This window comes from Muntiacus reevesi, chromosome 13, assembly GCF_963930625.1.
Source record: "Muntiacus reevesi chromosome 13, mMunRee1.1, whole genome shotgun sequence".
NCBI lineage: Eukaryota > Metazoa > Chordata > Mammalia > Artiodactyla > Cervidae > Muntiacus > Muntiacus reevesi.
This window is the reverse complement of record NC_089261.1, coordinates 59,195,300-59,216,126: the sequence shown is the minus strand read 5'-3', so window position 1 is coordinate 59,216,126 and position 20,827 is coordinate 59,195,300. Positions and strand designations below refer to the sequence as shown.

The following is a 20,827-nucleotide window of genomic DNA, read 5'->3' as shown; positions in this document are numbered from 1 at the left end:
GCAGTGCAGGAGACACAGGAGATGCGGGTTTGATCCCTGGGGCAAGAAGATCCCTTGGAGGAGGAAATGGCAATCCACCCCTGTATTCTTGCCTGGAGAATCCCATGGACGGAGGAGACTGGTGGGCTACAGTACAAAGGGTCACAAAAAGTCAGACACGACTGACCACACACACACATTATAACTAAAACATGACACTTATCTCCATTAGAATTTTCTCTTTATTATGCAAATAATTATTTTCAGGTCAAGGTAATGATCTTTTTTTTTTGTTTGTTTCAGAAACACTAGACTGCCTATTTCTACACTGAATTTCAAAAGGCTTTTCCTCAAATCTCATTGCTTTTCCACCCTCCATCATGCCATGGCCTTGTACACAGCGCTAGAGGAATACCTTGTCTCTGCAGGCCACAGGCAGTTCTACCTTGAGTCTGACCATATATCTCTCCACCTCTACCTAAACCACCGTCCTCTGTCATCTGGATTTCATAGCAACCTCCAGCTGGTCTCCATGTCTTCTTTTCTGCCCCCTAGAGTCTAAGTCCAAAAGAGATGCCAGAGTAATCCTTTCAAGGTAGAAGTCGAACTGTGTCACTCCTGGGCTCAAACCCTCCAATCAGAGTAAAAGTCATAGTTTTTTAATGGTAATCTTCAAGACCCCGTATCGTCAGAACACCACCAAATTTCTCCTTAACTACTCTGATGTCATATTTTTCTGCTGTTATTCATCCCTGGCTACTGGTGAGCACTGGGTACTTTCTAGTTCCCTGCTTGATTTTCAGCTATAGAGCCCATCATCATCTGATCTTCTGTGTTAGTTTTGCTTGTTTGTGTATTGTCTGTTTCCCCACCATACTGACCCTATAATGTAGATTCTGTGAGGTTATAGATTTTTGTCTTTTTGTTCACTGCCTCATCTTCAGCACCTAAAATAGCACCTGGCACTAAGTAGTAGCTTAATGCATATTTGTTAATTATATTTAAGGCCCAGATTGATGGTGATTTACCCTAGGTCACACGGATAATAAATACTGGAGGAAGTGATTTAGAACCTGAAACAAGCCTTGTTTATGAGTATGTGACCCATAATGGTAGAGGTAGAAGTCAAATGGTAGAGGTCAAAACCTGTGGAGGTAGTGGTGGTGGAATCAAGAGGCTCTGGTCTTCTGAATGCCTCTTCAACAGGAGAAGGGTGAGGTCTGTTATATCTGAAAGTGCTTGCAACATGTGACAGTTTTCCACTATAAGTCCATCAGCATCGTGCCCACACTTCCTCTTTGGAATAAGATTTAGATAACTTGATTTTACAGATCCACCTTCATTATGGCTCACTTACTTTCTCCATTGTGGCATATTGCACTTCCCAAAGACGGCTGCAACAATATCTTCCATCCCACACCTTCCTCTTACAATGTGACTTCAATGCTTTCCTATCAGTGGGTGAGTCTATTTGATTAGCCTTAAAATCTAGGCAGCTTGTTTTTACAATGAAGTGATGCTGTGTGACTTCCAAAGTCAGACCCTAGGAATACAGCCTCCACTTGGCTTTTCTTTGGGCACTTGCCTTTCTAGCCCTGAGCAGCCACTTAAGAAATATGAGCTGCCCTGCTAAGTGGAAGCCCAAGCCATCTGAGGAGGTCACATGCATGTGTTCTGATAGATAGCCCCAGCTGAGGTCCCAGCTAATAGCATTAACCACAATTACCTATAAGGTAATTCCTGTTTCCCACCACTGTGTTACTCCTAAACTTTTGAGTCTTCTTAGCAGAGACCCCAGTCAAAATGGAGTAGGGAAAAGCTATCCCCATGTAAAATGAAAAGTAATACTGACTCATGTAAAATGAAAGGTAATACATTGATTGTTGTTTTAAGCAACCCTTTTTAAACCACTACATTCTTAAGTGAAAGTATAGTTAATTTACAATGTTTCAAGCATATAGCAAAATGATCAGTTATATATGTATATCTGAATATACGTATGAAGTGAAGTGAAGTTGCTCAGTCATGTCTGACTCATTGCAACCCCGTGGACTGTAGCAACCCTGTGGACTGTAGCCTCTGTCCATGGGATTTTCCAGGCAAGAGTACTAGAGTGGGTTGCCATTTCCTTCTCCAGGGGATCTTCCCAACCCAGGGATTGAACCTGGACCTCCCATATTGCAGGCAGACGCTTTACCATCTGAGCCACCAGGGAATTCCTGGTGTAATATATGTATATATATGTATACTCTTTTTCAAATTATTTTCCAGTATAGGTCATTACAAGATATTGAATATGGTTCCTTGTGCTACACAGTAGATTTTGTTATTTACTTTATATGTAGTAATGTGTATTTGTTAATCCCAAATTTCTAATTTATCCATTCCCCCTTTCCCTTTTGGTAATCTTAAGTTTGTTTACCACATCTGTGAGTCTATTTCTATTTTGTAAATAAGATAATTTGTATAGTTTTTAAAAAGATTCCACATATAAAGATTCCACATTCCACATATGTCATATATAAGTGATATCATATGATATTTGTCTTTCTCTCTCTGACTTCTTCACTTAGTATGATAATCTCTAGGTGCATCCATTGTTGCTGTAAATGAAATTATTTCATTCTTTTCTATGACTGAGTAATATTCCATTGTGTATGGAATATTATCTTTTTTATCCATTCTTTGCTCAATAGGCATTTAGTTTGCTTCTACATCTAGTCATTATAAATAGTGTTTCTGCAAACATTGGGGCACATGTTTCTTTTTGATTTAGAGTTTTCATCTTTTCCAGATATATGCCCAGCTGTCTCCTCATTGAGAATTGTTCTTAGCATTTAGCACTTCTAAGGGAAAGCCTTTATTTGTGAGAAAGTTTTTAGAAAACAGCAAAGTATGAAAAATTTTTAGTTGTTATTTGTAACAGGAAAGCAAAGCATGAGTATTTGAAATCCATAGCTGCCCTAAAAATCTTCACTTTTTAATTGCAACCAGCTCTACTAACAAAACCCGTACCAAAGCTCCTAATTGTCTGAATCTTCAACACTTTTATCAGATTTTCTCTTTTCTACTTTGTGATGGAGATGCAGACAAGTAATAAATTGGCCAAAAGGCAGATAGTAAGAAAAATAATGAGAGAAGCAACCTGCAGAATTCACTCACTGAGCTTCATGCCTGAATAACAGAGCTATAGATTTACACGCAGAGGCATTCTCAGCTCAGATGACTGACTAGATCTCTAATAATGTCTTAAAAGATTCTTTGAATGATTTACTGTTTAAAATACAGTTTCTGTTTATTTATTTTTTTTTGCAGTCCAAAATGACTACCCTGCCCCCGCTGCCCATGACACGCCCAAAGCTTACGGCCTTGGCTAGACAGAAGCTGCCATGCTCACCAAGAACAATTCCAAGGTACGTGACCTGGCTTTCTTTTTTTTTCCCTACAGAAGAAGTTTCTTGCAGTAAGAAATGTCAGTAACATATCTCAGCAATAAAAATTGTTTAAAGACAAAAGTACATTTTTCTATTCAGAATATTCAAATTTCCTGTTTCAGAAAGATTGATAAATTTTATTCAAAGATTAAGAATATATTTATTTAGTAGGCAAGTGCTCATTTGGTTATTTTATTTCCTACTGCCATTATACTGTGGTTCCTGCAAAGCTTTGGAAATACATTTCCTTTTTAAAATGTGTGTGGAAAAATTGAAAGCAAAAGCTTTAGGCATGAAAGTTGTATGGCATCTAAACCACAAGATCCCGATCCTGATTTCTGTTTTGGGGGAAGGAAGACACAGTCTTACTCCCAGGGTAAATGAGCAGGCTTGATTTAGCTCCTGAAATGATCCTAGAGCTTGAAAATACATCAAACCTCTTCTGCCTGTGAATGGCGGCTGAATTCAGGGAGTTTTCGACTTGGGCTGAAAACCTGCAGGGCAGGAACTTGATGTTTTTGATTGTAATTATGCATATTAACTAAGGCTGTGTTACTTAGAAGTTTCCACTTCTAGTTTTATTGATTTTTAGTAATGCACATATTATTTATCAACATAAATAATTTACATATGTAGGTTTGATTATCTTTTTATGCATGCCTTTCAATTCCTACAAGGCATAATGATCAAAGTATGATGAGACTGCTTTGTTCAAAGAAGGACCATACCTCATTTTTGGTATTTCGGGCAGAGACCAAAGCCCCCGGACCAAAATAAATACATTCAGCTAAACTGGCACCGAAGTTCTTTTGTAATAGAAATGAAATTTGTAGAAACTGTAAAATAGAATTGCAGAGAATTATAAGTTTACTTTCAAATAATTTGAAAAGCAACATTTTCGATAGAGGCATAACTTCAGTATATACATTCTTATTTTCCATTTTCCTTTTGAATAACGTGAAATATTTGCAAAATCTGAAAAAGCTAGCTTCTTCTTCCTGTCATTTTGTAATAACTGAGTTTACATTTTCTTTTCAGCATGAGCAAAAACATAACTCAGTGTCATATCCCTAGGATAAGACAGATTTTAAAGAAAAAAAATTTTGAATTCTTTTTATTAAAGAAAAACATTTTATCATAACCATTTAAGGCAAATTTTTGAATCAACATTCTCCTTTAGCTTCTGAGAAAAAGAGATACTTGTGTATCCTGTACTTCAGTTGTCATAATATGTTAATAGTCTGCTTATTTTTAAAGGTGCAAGGAGTATGAAGAATTAATATATTACTTGTGTAATATACTCATTAAAGTCTTCTTAAAATCACTTTCAGCTTGAACTTTTAATAGTAGTTTGAGTTTTATGTGTGATTTTTAAAAACCACTCAAAAAGAATGTCAGAGCAAAATTCTATAATGTTTTCAACCAATAAATTCAACACATTTGTATCAAATAAGGGCTTTTTAGTTCACCATACTGTGCTGAACAGAGTCTGGCTTCTGTAGCTAGAAGGTTGTAAGAGAACATAAGTAAAATGGAAGATCTTAAAAGTTTTGAGGAGAAAAGCCCATTTATTTAAGAATGTAGACTATTTTAGTGTGTTGTGTTTTATTTGTTTACACACTGAGTTCAGTATTCTTCCCTTTTCCCATTCAAGAAAGTAAAAAATTTGAAATTATCAATGAATAGCCTAACTCTATAGCTCTTGGAAAACATTTTTTATCTAAGATATTACACCTGGAATATTCCTGTTCTCCTGGTGGCATTTTATATGTTTGGTAGCTTTTCACCTCGATAAGGCAGTTCTTTATTATTTCTTTCCACTTCATTTAGGTCTAAACTGATCAAAGAAAAAGATGACATAGATCATTATCTGGAGGTGAATTTCAAAGGATTGTCAAAAGAGGAGGTTGCTGCGTAAGTATATACCTCTTAAAGTTACTTTAATATAAAGTTTGTTTTTTTGTCTTGATTCTTTGTTGAAATTTCAATTTTCCTGTGCAGTTCATTTTTTCGCTGGAACATGACATTTAAAAATTAAAGCTCATATTAAATAGTGATAAGTCACGTCTATTGATCTTATACATATCAAAGTCTTTAATTTTATGACTTTCAAAATTCTCGTATTTACTAAGATATTATACTATCATATTTGCAATATTTTAGTTAAGTCTGTGTCATTGATTGCTTAATAGCTTCCATTTTAGGGTATATTGCCTCCATGGGGGAAAAATGCTTTAAGAGAAAGAGTTGCGTTATCTTTTTTTCCTCGTGATTAAAAAGAAATCCCTGACTAATATGTGTTTTCTCTCCCATCAAAAACCTACAAAAGCAAATAATGGATCATAGTTTATTGATTAATTTAAAAATAAGTCTATGTATTTTTTTAATGAACAATGTAAACTTTGCCATTTTACTGCTAGTTAGAACCTAATATGTGGTCTGAGTAAAAATAATATAAAAATCCATGTCAGTTAGTGAGAAATAAATAGAAACCTAGAATAATAGCTAAACAGGTTTAATATTTCTTATCTATAGACATGGTGACTCTGTTATTATCAGGTTTTTAGTTATAAGTATTGACAAATAGAAATCTTATATATGCACATGCATCTTATGGAATTTATTAAATGGCTAAAATATTAAAATATTTTATACAACAAATGATTTTAAAAGAGTCTATGTATATTGCCTAGTGCTATGGGATTCCATTGAGAAGGTATTCCTACTGATGGTTTTGGTGAAGGTTTTCATACAGTTTAAAATTCTAAGTCTCTTGATACGTTTCATTAGGTAATTGCCAATATGCATATAGCATGGAAAAATGGAAGAGTTCATTTTATCCACTTTATTTTATAGAATGATAAAATTTACAGTAAATATAATCACTGTCTTCCTTGGAGTTCTATTGACTGCCAAGTGTAATATCTGGGACCTTTGGTTTTTAAATGCTATTCTAGTTGCTAATTCATTAACTTTCCATGGTAACCTGTTGGATAAAATTAAAGGTCAATATAGTCTGATGGTATGATTCCTTCTTAAAAGAAAAATATATGTGAGTGATATTTTCATTTTGATTTAAATATGGGATATCTAAAAAAATAAATATAATGACTATCTTTAATTCACTTAAGAATTGGGAATTAAATTTGGAGTTAAACTTAGGCTTCACTTATTTTAACAAACTAGACACCTTTATACTTAAAATTTGCTTTCAGTCTGCACTGAAGAAAACATTCTAAGACAGCCCAGAATAGGCTGTACTGATCAGTGTTCTCTTACAAATATTTTTTTCACTAAAGAAGTGAAAGTGAAATTGTTAGTTACTCAGTCATGTCCAACTCTATAACCCTGTGGACTGCAGCTTGCCAGGCTCCTCTGTCCATGGGATTTGCCAGGCAAGAATACTGGAGTGGATAGCCATTCCTTTCTCCAGGGGATCTTCCAGACCCAGGGATTGAACCTGGGTCTCCTGCATTGCAGGTAGATTCTTTACTTTACGCAAGAAAAGTAGCACTGGGTAGTTCTCAGTCTTTAATATTGAATTCTACTTAAACCTACCTACACTTGAATACTTTTTTAGAATCAGAGTTCTTTCCCTAAGATAGTGGGTACAAATCTTAGTAGGAAGTTCTTGTACTTGGCTCACTATTGTGCTTCTGACTGATACACATTCTGGACCTTGCCCTAAACAAACTAATTGAATAGCATGTAAAGGACAAAATTGATTTTAGCATCTCCCAGCAATACCCAACAGATGCCATGAGGAAATTATGCATATTCCAAGCAATTTCTGCATAAAACTTTTAATCAGTCATTCTACTCTGAAGAGATGAAAGATGAATGCAGCAGGCATTTATTATGTGCCTACTTTATATCTAATACTTGGATTTTCACAGAGCAAGAAACAGGGTTATTTTATTGTAAAATATTTGGTCTCATCTTTATCTCTATTTGAGACAGTACAAGTAGGGAATAAATATGCAATGAATGAATACTGATTATACTGTGAGATGTAGCCTAGAGGTCTGGAAAAAAATCAGAGAAAACTAAGATGTTGGATAAAACTTGCCAAAGAAGACATATTCCAAGTTTGGCTCCTTATCTGTTAGCATTGTATAATGAACAAACTGGTGAGTCACACGTCCTCACTATACAAGGACATAATGGGGAGAAATGGATGAATCAGATTTTCAATCAGGCAAAGCAATATTTAAGATATATCCTCAAATGCCTCTCTAGACTGCCTTATTCCCTAAGATGCTAATAGAAATGTATACTTACATAATTCATGTCCATTAGCTTTGATATCCTGTAATGTGGATGTGTTCTTTGTCTAGTCCCAGAATAACCCGTCACTGTCTACTCTAAAATTTACCAAACTATTGGTACTAATACATAAGCTCACACTCCATGTTCCTCCTATTGCAGTGGGTCGGAAAGTTCCTATTCTTGTCTAAGGGTTATGTCTCTGCTTGTGTTTCAGGTGCCATCCCATCTTACTTGTTACAAGACTTTCTCCAACAGTTAAACATGTTTAATTGCTACATCATTAATTTCTTCTTTTGCACTGATTGAGTCTCATCAGCGTTCATGTCTACTCTAGTATTTACCTTGACTTCTTATCCCCTTCCAGATTCTACCCCATTTTTCTCTACCCTTCACAGTAACCGGAAGCACCATTTCCATATTTCTATATCCCATTCTGAGACCAACTGAGATTGACTCTAAATAGATTTCCAGACCCAGAACTCACTGAAATCTGTTTATTGTGATCAGTATCCTCCTTTTAAATCACATCTAATGGCCAGGTGTCTGTCCTTATCTTACTTGATGTCTTCACATTATTTGATAGAGTTGAGTTCTCTCTCTTTGAACATTCTGTGCCTGTAGCTTCCAGGATGCCATGTTCTATGGTTTTCCTCCAGACTCTTTAACCATAGGCAGAGCTCAATAGCTAGATGTTAAATGAATAAATGGGTGAAGAATAACTGTCGAATTACTTCCACCATGAAATAGGTATTGTGCTATGATATTCTTTGATTACAGTATTTTTAGTTCAGTATTGTAGGTAGCTGGTTTGCTGTTGTATTGAGGAAGTTTAATTCCTCAAAAGTGAATTATGTTTACAAGTAAGAGTATAAAATTTAAATGAACAGTTGAGTAGGACAGGCTAAAATAGTTGTTACTGGAATGGCCAAACCCAATTGATGGGGAATCATTTTACTTTGGAATGGGTAAAATGGTTCAAAGGCAAAGGGCTTCTGAGTTTTTTATCATCTACATTTACAGAAGGAATTCTAGTATAGTATTCTAAACTTCTTAAGTGACCAGATTATTGCTGTGCCTAATAATGATATTTTGACACTCTTAAATAAGTGGTTGAATAGTTCATTGATAGTATTTGACTGATCTTTAACAACTAAAGAAGATTATGTTGTATTTCTGTACTTTGTGCTTTTTTATTCCATATTATATTATCATAGTGCATTATTTAAGTGATACTTAAAGTACCACTTATTATCATAATTACTTTGAGTAGCTAAATAATAAAAGTGTCATTTATAGATTCAAATAAAATTTTCTTGGGGGCAGTTTTTACAGCTTTAGCTATGTATGTGAAGATACAAATAAGCAAAATTATCAAGGGACAGAGAATGTTAATCTGCTCAATATTGTTTTCTGCTTCAGATATCAAATTCTATTATACAGAAGAATAGATTTAGTTCAAAATCGTGTACATCTCTTAGATATTTTCTTCTTTCAGAATATCTTTTAGCATCACCAGTTGGTGTTTACTAAGTGTCACTTGGTCAACACAAGCTTTCTATCCTGCCTTTGAATCGTATGTTACTTACTCAGTTAAGGTTCTGGAGAAGGGAAAGAACACTCCAGTGTTCTGGCCTGGAGAATGCCATGGACTGGATAGTCCATTGGGTCACAAAGAGTCAGACACGACTGAGCGACTTTCACTACTCAGTTAAGGTGAATTAGCATTTTGTCACTCTTAGATTTTCATCTTGAAAATATTTCAAAACTGTCTTCCAAAAGTGCTTTTATAAATGACAGACATACTTGTTGTGGGGCTTCCCTTGTGCCTCAGATAATAAAGAATCTGCCTGTATTGCAAGAGACCAGGGTCTGACCCCTGGTTTGGGAGGATCCCCTGGAGAAGGAAATGGCTACTCGCTCTAGTATTCTTAACTGGAAGATCCCATGGACAGAGGAGCCATGGGATTGCAAAGAGTTGGACATGACTGGGCGACTGAAACTTTCACTTTTATACTTGTTGTGAGCAAATTTAGCATTTGGCTTTGCAATATGGTCAGGCTCTTAGAATATCTATAACAAGGTGAAGGTGTTTATTCAGAATATAATATTTCAAGATAACATTAGGGGAATTTAGGCCCCTTTAGGTGAGCACTTCCTCTGGTTCATTCATCTTGTTTACTTTTAAATAATTTTGTGATATTTTGTTTCTTCTTCAAAACACTTTGCTCCTCTTTTTAAAGTAATAAATTAAATTCATACAGAGTTTTGACAATTAAACTTCCTGAAGATGCCAGTTGCCAAATAAATGGCTACATGACGAACAGGAATAGGCAAAAGAGAGAAGGAAAGGACAATGGCCCACTTTCTTTCTCAGAAGCAAATTAGATTTTAATATTTTCTTCCTTGCATCCTCATGGCTGATTCATGTTGTTGTGAGGCAGAAACCAGCAAAACACTGTAAAACAGTTGTCCTCCAATTAAAATCAAAATTTCAAAAAAAAGATCTTCCTGATTTAAGAAAAAGAGACAGGATTTTGGTGTTCTTAAGTGGAGAGACAATTAATCCTTACTTTCTCCTGAATGTAAACAAAATAAGCAATAGCAGAGAACACAGATAGGAACAGAAGAAAGATGCCACTCCTTTTTATTTATATTTATTTACTTATTTACAATCTGGTGCTATTTGCCACAACAGATCCCTAAGATGTGAAACTAGGGAAGAAAAGAATTTTTGACAATAATTTTTTGAAAAAGAATATTGATATCAATAAAGTTTACAGTTTGGGAATATAAAAAAAATGCAGAGGAAAGGAACTTGTAAAAATTGTTTGCTGAATGCAAAAGGGATCTCAAGTTTACACTGAAACGAAGTCTAAGTAAATAAAGAGGAAAGATTTTAAATGTCAACAAAACAGAAATGCCAATTTCTTAGGCATTTTTATCTTTATGTCCTTTAAAAGTCTGCTTTAAAATGTTAATTTTCACATACGGTGTTTAAACTTATCAGCTTTAAGTAGACTTAAAAAAGCTTCACAAGAGAAAAGCGTAGGAATCATAGGAATCATGACATTAAAGTTCTAGCTATTAGGTGGAATTTCTTCCTCAGCTGGAAATTTGGCTTTGCTGCTTAAAACCTGTGGAATTTGTTGCAGGTCACCTGATTTCACTAATCTTTCATTTCCATGACTACTGGGAGATTGTAATAATAACAGAAAATTCTTATGAGAGTTAAAAAGAGATTCTATATGTGAAACACATGTAGACAGTTTCACTTTAACTACCGTCGATCATTCTTCTTTGGCTTTTAAAGCATTCATTAATGTAAATGAACTGGATATTTTGCACTGACTTTAAGTGTTGATTTAGGTAGCAATATTAATTTATCTTTTTTCTTTAAATATTTATAGTTACATATTTTATTTTGTACCAGGTATGATTTTCATCATGTTTAGGAGACAGTTTTTAGTAAGAGATACATTTCAAACACGGTAGTGCTAACCACATAGGGGAAATGTTTTTAATTTCAACTTACAGTAAACTTTTCAGAAATTTTTTATGCTGTACTAAACAACATCATTTGCATAGCTTGCTAAGCTGCACAGTTTTCTAAAATGTCTATAAACTGCTTAAACTTACTGTTACCATGATAAGATTGCTTTGAATTTAAACCTACTGTTTCAGAAATGTGTAGAATATAGTCAAAGAATGTGCTCTTCCTACAATAGCTCATAAACCTGCAAGTGCATAATGGCACTGTATTTAGAAACCATTTGGGAGATTTAGTAATGAAGAACAAAGTGATAAAAGGGGATAAGGACCCAGGTACCACAGAGGTTGAATCAGTTGAAATTCAAAGTGGGGTGAACAATGGCCCAGGCACATCACGTGTAATTTATGAAACCGGATGATTCTACTGTGTGAGTTTTGTCTCTGATGTTGTGTTCTGTCCATATTAAGAAAAGCTTGCATGGGAATATCCGAAACTAATTTGACTCTATTCCATTCTCTGTTATGGTTAAAATATTATATCCTCAAAATGCTCATCTTGCTGCAGTTCTATAAAAATCATTCCCCTGACTCATATCTGTACCCTGTTCTGTTTTCTGTGTTGGAAAATGGAGATGTTGTAATAAACAGTGTCATCTTCTCAGTGCTTAAAGTAAAATCAGGCTATGGACTCACAGATGCTTTTATGCTTTCCTAGGGCTTGCAGAGTCCTCAGGGCTCTTCCATGTTGTGGTATTTATAACAATTTCCTTCCTTTTTAAGGCTGAATAATATTCCACTCTGTTTATACCATATTTTGCTTATGCATTCATCTGTCAATGGCACTTGGCTTGCTTCAGTGTTTTTCCTATTATGAATAAGGTTAATGTGAACATGTGTGTACAAATATCTCTTTAGGACCCTGTTCCCAATTCTTCTCTGTATATACTCAGATGTAGAATTGCTAAATAATTTGGTAACTCTATTTTATATTTTTTGAAAACCACTATGCTGCCACCACAATGGCTATACAATTTTTCATTCTCAGCAACAATGCTCTGTGCTTTCTCACCAACAATGCACAATGTTTATGTGTTCCAGTAACATAAACCGATCATTTTGTTTTAGAAAGACTTTATTTTTTAGAGTTTTTGGTTCACAGCAAAACTGAGGGGAAGTTTCCCAGATACCCCTTGCTCCCACACATATTAATACATTACTATTTAATGCTGTATCCTAAATTATGTACAAAACAGAAAGTGGAGTTATATATCAAAGTTACAATAATACTAACTCAGAATAATTACTTGTAGAAGTTCATTAGTCTTTTAAATTATGTACAAAACAGAATGTGAAGTTACCAACTATTATTAATATTACAAAAATGCTAGCTTATATAATTGGCCATGTGTCTATCTTTACTGAGACCTGTGTTTCTTTATATGATTTCACATTACTGTCTATTGTCCTTTTATTTCAATCTGCAGGACTGCTTTAGCATTTCTTGGGGGGCAGTCCCAATAAAAATAAAGTTCCTCAGTTTTGGTTTATCTGGAAACATTCTTAATTTCTCCCTCACTTGAGAAATACAATTTGGCCAGATGTAGAATTATTAGTTGACAATTTTTTTCTTTTAGCATTTTGGACATTTTAGACCCTGCTTCCTGGCTTCCAAAGTTTCTAGTGAGAAATCTGCTTAAAGACTTATTGACATCTGTTCTATACATCTGTGTCTCTTTTTCTGTCTTGCATATAGGGTTATCATTACCATCTTTCTAAATTCCATGTATATGCGTTAGTATACTGTATTGGTGTTTATCTTTCTGGCTTACTTCACTGTGTAATGGGCTCCAGTTTCATCCATCTCATTAGAACTGATTCAAATGTATTCTTTTTAATGGCTGAGTAATATTCCATTGTGTATATGTACCACAACTTTCTTATCCATTCGCCTGCTGATGGGCATTTGGTTGCTTCTGTGTCCTAGCTATTATAAACAGTGCCGTGATGAACATTGGGGTGCACGTGTCTCTTTCAGATCTGGTTTCCTCAGTGTGTATGCCCAGAAGTGGTATTGCTGGGTCATATGGCAGTTCTATTACGTTTTTTAAGAAATCTCCACACTGTTCTCCATAGCAGCTGTACTAGTTTGCATTCCCACCAACAGTGTAAGAGGGTTCCCTTTTCTCCACACCCTCTCCAGCATTTATTGCTTGCAGACTTTTGGACTCTATGGGAGAAGGCAAGGGTGGGATGATCTGAGAGAATAGCATTGGAGCATGTATATTATCAAGTGTGAAACAGATCGCCAGTCCAAGTTGGATGCATGAGACAAGTGCTCAGGGCTGGTGCACTGGGATAACCCAGAGGGATGGGGAACACATGTAAATCCATGGCTGATTCATGTCAGTGTATGGCAAAAACCAGTACAATGTTGTAAAGTAATTAGCCTCCAACTAATAAAAATAAAGGAAAAAAAACTTATTGATGATCCTGTATATGTGATGAGTTGCTCCTCTGTTGCTGTTTTAAAGGTTCACACTTTACCTTTGGGAGTTTGATTATAATGTGTCTCAGTGTGGATTTATTTGAATTTTCCCACATAGAGTTTATTGAACTTCTCAACTATTTATATTCATGACATTTATCAAACTTTGGAAATTTTTATCATTTTTTCTGAAAAGAATCTATCTACCCACCCTCTGTCATCTTCTCCTAGGACTCCCACAATGCATTGTTGTTGTTGTCAGACCCTTAGTCATGTCTGACTCTTTGTGACTCTGTAAACTGCAGCATTCCAGGCTTCCCTGTCCTTCACCATCACCCTGAGTTTGCTCAAATTCATGTCCATAGAATTGATGATGCCATCCAACCACCTCATCCTCTGTTGCCCACTTCTCCTCCTGCCCTCAATCTTTCCCAGCATCAGGGTCTTTTTCAATGAATCAGCTCTACACATCGGGTGGCCAAAGTATTGGAACTTCCACTTCAGCATCAGTCCTTCCAATGAATATTCAGGGTGGATTTCCTTTAGGGTTGACTAGTTTGATCTCCTTGCAGTCCAGGGGTCTCTCAAGAGTCTTCTCCAACACCACAGTTCAAAAGTATCAATTCTTTGGTGCTCAGCTTTCTTTATGGTCCAACTCTCACATCCATACATGACTACTGGAAAAATCATAGCTTTGATTATATGGATTATATGTCAGCAAAGTGGTGTCTCTGGTTTTGAATATGCTGTCTAGGTTTGTCATGGCTTTTCTTCAAAGGAGCAAGCATCTTTTAATTTCATGGCTGCAGTCACCATCCACAGTGATTTTGGAGCTCAAGAAAATAAAGTCTGTCATTATTTCCATTTTTTCCCTATCTATTTGCCACAAGGTGATGGGGCTGGATGCTATGATCTTAGTTTTTTGAATGTTGAGTTTTAAGCCAGCTTTTTCACTTTCCTCCTTCACCTTCAGCAAGAGGCGCATTAGTTCCTCTTTGCTTTCTGCCATTAGAGTGATATCATTTGCATATCTGAGGTTATTGATATTTTCCCCAGCAGTCTTGATTCCAGCTTGTGATTCATCCAGCCCAGCATTTTGCATGATGTACACTGCATATAAGTTAAATAAACAGGGTGACAATATACAGCTTTGACATACTCCTTTCCCAATTTTGAACCAATCCATTGTTCCATGACAGGTTCTAAGTGTTTCATCTAAACCTGCATACAGGTTTCTCAGGAGGCAGGTAAGGTGGTCTGGCATTCCCATCTCTTTAATAATTTTCTGCAGTTTGTTGTGATCCACATAGTTAAAGGCTTTAGTGTAGTCAATGAAGCAGAAGTATATGTTTTTCTGAAATTCCTTTGCTTTTTTTATGATCCTGCAGATGTTGGCAATTTGATCTCTGGTTCCTCTGTGTTTTCTAAATCCAGCTTGTACATCTGGGTGTTCTTAGTTCATGTACTGTTGAAGCCTAGCTTGCAGGATTTTGAGCATTACTTTGCTAGCATGTGAAATGAGTACCATTGTGCAGTAGTTTGAACGTTCTTTGGCATTTCCTTTCTTTGGGACTGGAATGAAACTGAGCTTTTCTAGTTCTGTGGCCACTGCTGAGTTTTTCAAATTTGCTGGTATATTGAGTGCAGCACTTTCACAGCATCATCTTTTAGGATTTGAAATAGCTCAACTGGAATTCCATCACCTCCCCTAGCTTTGCTCATAGTGATGCTTCCTAAGGCCCACTTGACTTTGCCCTCCAGGACGTCTGGCTCTAGGTGAGTGACCATACCATCATGGTTAACTGGGTCATTAAGATTTTTTTGTACAGTTCTTCTGTGTATTCTTGCCACCTTTTTTTTTTTTTTTTTAAGATATCTTCTACTTCTGTTAAGTCCATACCCTTTCTGTCCTTTATTGTGCCCATCTTTACATGGAATGTTCCCTGGTATCTCTAGTATTCTTGAAGAGATCTCTAGTCTTTCCTATTCTGTTGTTTTCCTCTATTTCTTTGCATTGACCACTGAGGAAGGCTTTCTTATCTCTCCTTGCTATTCTTTGGAACTCTGCATTCAGATGGATTTATCTTTCCTTTTCTCTTTTGTCTCTTTTCTTTGCTTAGCTTTTTATAAGGCCTCTTCAGACAACTGTTTTGCCTTTTTACATTTCTTTTTCTTGGGCATGGTTTTGATCACCGCCTCCTGTACAGTGTTACGAACCTCCATCCATAGTTCTTCAGGCACTCTGTCTATCAGATCTAATCCCTTGAATCTATTTGTCACTTCCATTGTATAATTGAAAGGGATTTGATTTAGGTCTTATCTGAATGGCCAAGGTGGTTTTCCCTAGGTTCTTCAATTTGTCTGAATTTGGCAATAAGGAGTTCATGTTCTGAGCCACAGTCAGCTCCAGGTCTTGTTTTTGCTGACTGTATAGAGCTTCTCCATCCTTGGCTGCAAAGAATATAATCAGTCTGATTTCAGTATTGACCATCTGATGATGTCCATGTGTAGGGTCTTCTCTTCTGTTGTTGGAAGAGGGTGTTTACCACGATCAATGCATTCTCTTGGCAAAACTCTGTTAGCCTTTGCCCTGTTTCATTTTGTTCACCAAGGCCAGACTTGCCTGTTATTCCAGGTATCTCTTGACTTCCTACTTTTGCATTCCAGTCCCCTATGATGAATAGCACATCTTTTTTTTTGTAGTCATTCTAGAAAGTCATTTAGGTCTTCATAGAAGCGTTCAACTTCAGCTTCTTCAACATTAGTGGTTGGGTTGTAGACGTGGATTACTGTGATATTTTATGGCTTGCCTTGGAAATGAAACAATGCATACTTTGGTCTATTTAATTAAATGTACACATTTGTTGGAAATATTTTTCCTTGATTATTTTTAATTAGATTATTTGGAAACTTTCAGACTTTTTACTGGGATGAGTCTGAGATCAGTTTAAATGCTCTGTACTTTGAGCTGGGAAGTGTGTGTTTAGAAATACACACATGTTTGTAAATAAATATATAGTGTGTGTACTTGTGGTACATGTGGAATGATGGCTACTATGCTCACATCTGCATCCTCAGTACTCATATGGTGCTTGGCTCACTGGTGTTGGGGCAATTGATGAATGGGGATCTTTTACTCCTTTGCACATGTGCTCTGCCTGAAATGCCTGCTCCTTCTCCCATGCCTGTGTACTTGTTAAACTTCTCTACCGGCCTCAACTTAACTGTTCCTTGCTCTGTGAGGCCTCCTTTGATCCATCCTCACTCACATGGTAGGGTTCAGAGTGCCTGCTTGAATTCTCTTAAGAGCCATTGATGACCATGTACTTGTGGACTTTTTTTTCCTTCTTGATTAAAAATATAAGATTGTGGTCCACTAGTGGATAGTGATCATGACCCATCAGTTTGGTGATCATGCGTGTGTGTGCGCTAAGTGCTAAGTTGCTTCAGTCATGTCCAACTCTTTTCAACCAGCATTTAAAATATGAAAGACAGTATAGTAGAATAGAATTAGGAAAGGGTGCATTTCATAGAGAGGGTCTGCCAGATGTAATGAAATAGGGTGTGGGTTCTGAAAACAGACTCTCACGACTCCAAACCCCAGCTTTATACTAACAAGGTAACTGATCATCTTTGACCAAGTAGCTTAACATTTCTGTGCCTCAGTTTTCTCATCTGAAAAAAACAGGGATAATTATCAGGCCAGGCTCATGGAATGGTTATGAGGATTTTTTAAATTGACTTAATATTTATAAAAAGATCAGAACATTTTGAATATTAGTGCTTTTAAATTTTGTTTCATATAATGTACATAAATATGTGAAATATACATGTACATTTACTGAACTGCATTGTAAAATGTCTTTCTTGCTGTGAATTGCCATGAGGAAGGGACTCTGCTCTAGACTCGGAGCTCTTTGAAAGCAGTTTTTCATTCTCCTTTAAGACTTGACTTACAAGGATAATGCTTTATTTCTTGCTAACTTCCTTTCTAAAGAGGATTGAAGAAACTTAGTGTTTTATTTTACATAGCTGTCAGATATATATATAGTAAATGAACGGCTAATATGGGAGAAGTATGTAAATATGCTCCCCACTAGAGTTAATATAGTTCCTCTGAAAAAAGATTAAATTTAATTCTGAATTTCTGGGCAGACTGGGCAAAAGGGAGATATGATAGACTGGAGAGTTCTCATTATCTGATGAAAAGAAGCATATCAGTTCTTCAAAAGAGATAAACTTTTTCCTGATAAAATTCCAAAAGAAAGTTATCATATGCCCTTATATCAGACAAAGGGAGCAGTGTAATAAATTTTTGCACACCTAGTGAAATGGGTGTATAGACAGCTTGCCATAAATATTACATCTCCTAGCTAGGTTTTATTTCCTGCCTAATAGTAATCCATAAGACAGATTAATTTAATACTGTGTGCTGCTCTTTGTTTTAAGAGAACTTCACAATAAACCTGTGCAGAGTTGTTACTGCTCTCAGAGACCAAGGCATAGAGAGGTTAAGTAGTTTGACCAAGGCAGTCTAATGCTATAAAGAAGCACAAGCAGTAAGATAGAAAAAATAATTCATAGAGAGGAAAAAGTGAGTAAGCTAGGAAGAAAATGATTCAGGCATATGTCAGAGATCAGATCTCTAGACTCCTCCTGAGTTCCCAGTGCTATTATGGATCTAGAACCTCCCTCCAGGGTCATCTCATAAGGACCCAGTTATTCTGTAATCCAGACTCATATGTCCATAAAATCTTAAGCTTGTCTGAAACAATCCCTTATCCTGCAGCCCAATAACCAGAGAAAGACATTACTGAATAAGGGAATTGTCTTGAGAGTTTAATTTAGGGGGTTTTTTTTTCCACTTCAAGATCAAGATGGATGGCTAAACAAATGTCCTTCCTATGTTTGAAATGATGGCACAAAAATCCAAAAGATACAAAATTCTTAACATAATGAGATAGAAAGAAAGAAAACAGAATATCCCAGATTTTTAGAAATCTATTTTCAGAGAGCAGTTTGAAAATTACCAGAGATAATAATGATAAAAGAAGTTGGTTCATCAAGAAGTTGTTCAGTCACCCAGTCACGTCCAACTCTTTGTGACTCCATGGAAACCTGCATGGCAGGCCTCTCTGTAGATTCATTAAGAAGATATAATCTATGTAGAGGATCATGTCATCTGCAAACAGCGAGAGTTTCACTTCTTCTTTTCCTATCTGGATTCCTTTTATGTCTTTTTCTGCTCTGATTGCTGTGGCCAAAACTTCCAACACTATGTTGAATAGTAGTGGTGAGAGTGGGCATCCTTGTCTTGTTCCTGATTTCAGAGGAAATGCTTTCAATTTTTCACCATTGAGGGTGATGCTTGCTGTGGGTTTGTCATATATAGCTTTTATTATGTTGAGGTATGTTCCTTCTATTCCTGCTTTCTGGAGAGTTTTAATCATAAATGAGTGTTGAATTTTGTCAAAGGCTTTCTCTGCATCTATTGAGATAATCATATGTTTTTTATCTTTCAATTTGTTAATGTGGTGTATTACGTTGATCGATTTTCGGATATTAAAGAATCCTTGCATTCCTGGGATAAAGCCCACTTGGTCATGGTGTATGATTTTTTTAATATGTTGTTGGATTCTGTTTGCTAGAATTTTGTTAAGGATTTTTGCATCTATGTTCATCAGTGATATTGGCCTGTAGTTTTCTTTTTTTGTGGCATCTTTGTCTGGTTTTGGAATTAGGGTGATGGTGGCCTCATAGAATGAGTTTGGAAGTTTACCTTCTTCTGCAATTTTCTGGAAGAGTTTGAGTAAGATAGGTGTTAGCTCTTCTCTAAATTTTTGGTAGAATTCAGCTGTGAAGCCATCTGGTCCTGGGCTTTTGTTTGCTGGAAGATTTCTGATTACAGTTTCGATTTCCTTGCTTGTGATGGCTCTGTTGAGATCTTCTATTTCTTCCTGGTTCAGTTTTGGAAAGTTATACTTTTCTAAGAATTTGTCCATTTCATCCAAGTTGTCCATTTTATTGGCATAGAGCTGCTGGTAGTAGTCTCTTATGATCCTTTGTATTTCAGTGTTGTCTGTTGTGATCTCACCCTTTTCATTTCTTATTTTGTTAATTTGGTTCTTCTCTCTTTGTTTCTTAATGAGTCTTGCTAATGGTTTGTCAATTTTGTTTATTTTTTCAAAAAACCAGCTTTTAGCTTTGTTGATTTTTGCTATGGTCTCTTTAGTTTCTTTTGCATTTATTTCTGCCCTAATTTTTAAGATTTCTTTCCTTCTGCTAACCCTGGGGTTCTTCATTTCTTCCTTCTCTAATTGTTTTAGGTGTAGAGTTAGGTTATTTATTTGGCTTTTTTCTTGTTTCTTGATGTGTGCCTGTAATGCTATGAACCTTCCCCTTAGCACTGCTTTTACAGTGTCCCATAGGTTTTGGGTTGTTGTGTTTTCATTTTCATTTATTTCTATACATACTTTGATTTCTTTTTTGATTTCTTCTATGATTTGTTGGTTATTCAGAAGCGTGTTATTTAGCCTCCATATGTTGGAATTTTTAACAATTTTTTTCCTGTAATTGAGATCTAATCTTACTGCACTGTGGTCAGAAAAGATGACTGGAATGATTTCAATTTTTTTGAATTTTCCAAGACCAGATTTATGGCCCAGGATGTGATCTATTCTGGAGAAGGTTCCGTGTGCACTTGAGAAAAAGGTGAAGTTGATTGTTTTGGGGTGAAATGTCCTATAGATATCAATTAGGTCTAGCTGGTCCATTGTATCATTTAAGGTTTGTGTTTCCTTGTTGATTTTCTGTTTAGTTGATCTATCCATGGTTGTGAGTGGGGTATTAAAGTCTCCCACTATTATTGTGTTACTATTAATTTCCTCTTTCATACTCGTTAGTGTTTGCCGTACATATTGCGGTGCTCCTATGTTGGGTGCATATATATTTATAATTGTTATATCTTCTTCTTGGATTGATCCCTTGATCATTATGTAGTGACCTTCTTTGTCTCTTTTCACATCCTTTATTTGAAAGTCTATTTTATCTGATATGAGTATTGCGACTCCTGCTTTCTTTTGGTCTCCGTTTGCGTGAAATATTTCTTTCCAGCCCTTCACTTTGAGTCTGTATGTGTCCCTTGTTTTGAGGTGGGTCTCTTGTAGACAGC

General features: G+C 35.9%; 1 protein-coding gene across 2 annotated transcripts in view; it reads left to right on the top strand.

Moving 5' to 3' along the window:
* Positions 1-20,827, top strand: part of TTC29 (tetratricopeptide repeat domain 29) — a 272,924-nt gene that overhangs the window by 30,004 nt on the left and 222,093 nt on the right. For both annotated transcript variants that reach the window (XM_065904587.1, XM_065904586.1), the window contains 2 exons: positions 3,295-3,392; positions 5,244-5,327. In XM_065904587.1, the coding sequence (XP_065760659.1) occupies positions 3,301-3,392; positions 5,244-5,327 (176 nt within the window). In that variant the 5' untranslated portion in view covers positions 3,295-3,300. The remainder of the gene's footprint in view (positions 1-3,294; positions 3,393-5,243; positions 5,328-20,827) is intronic.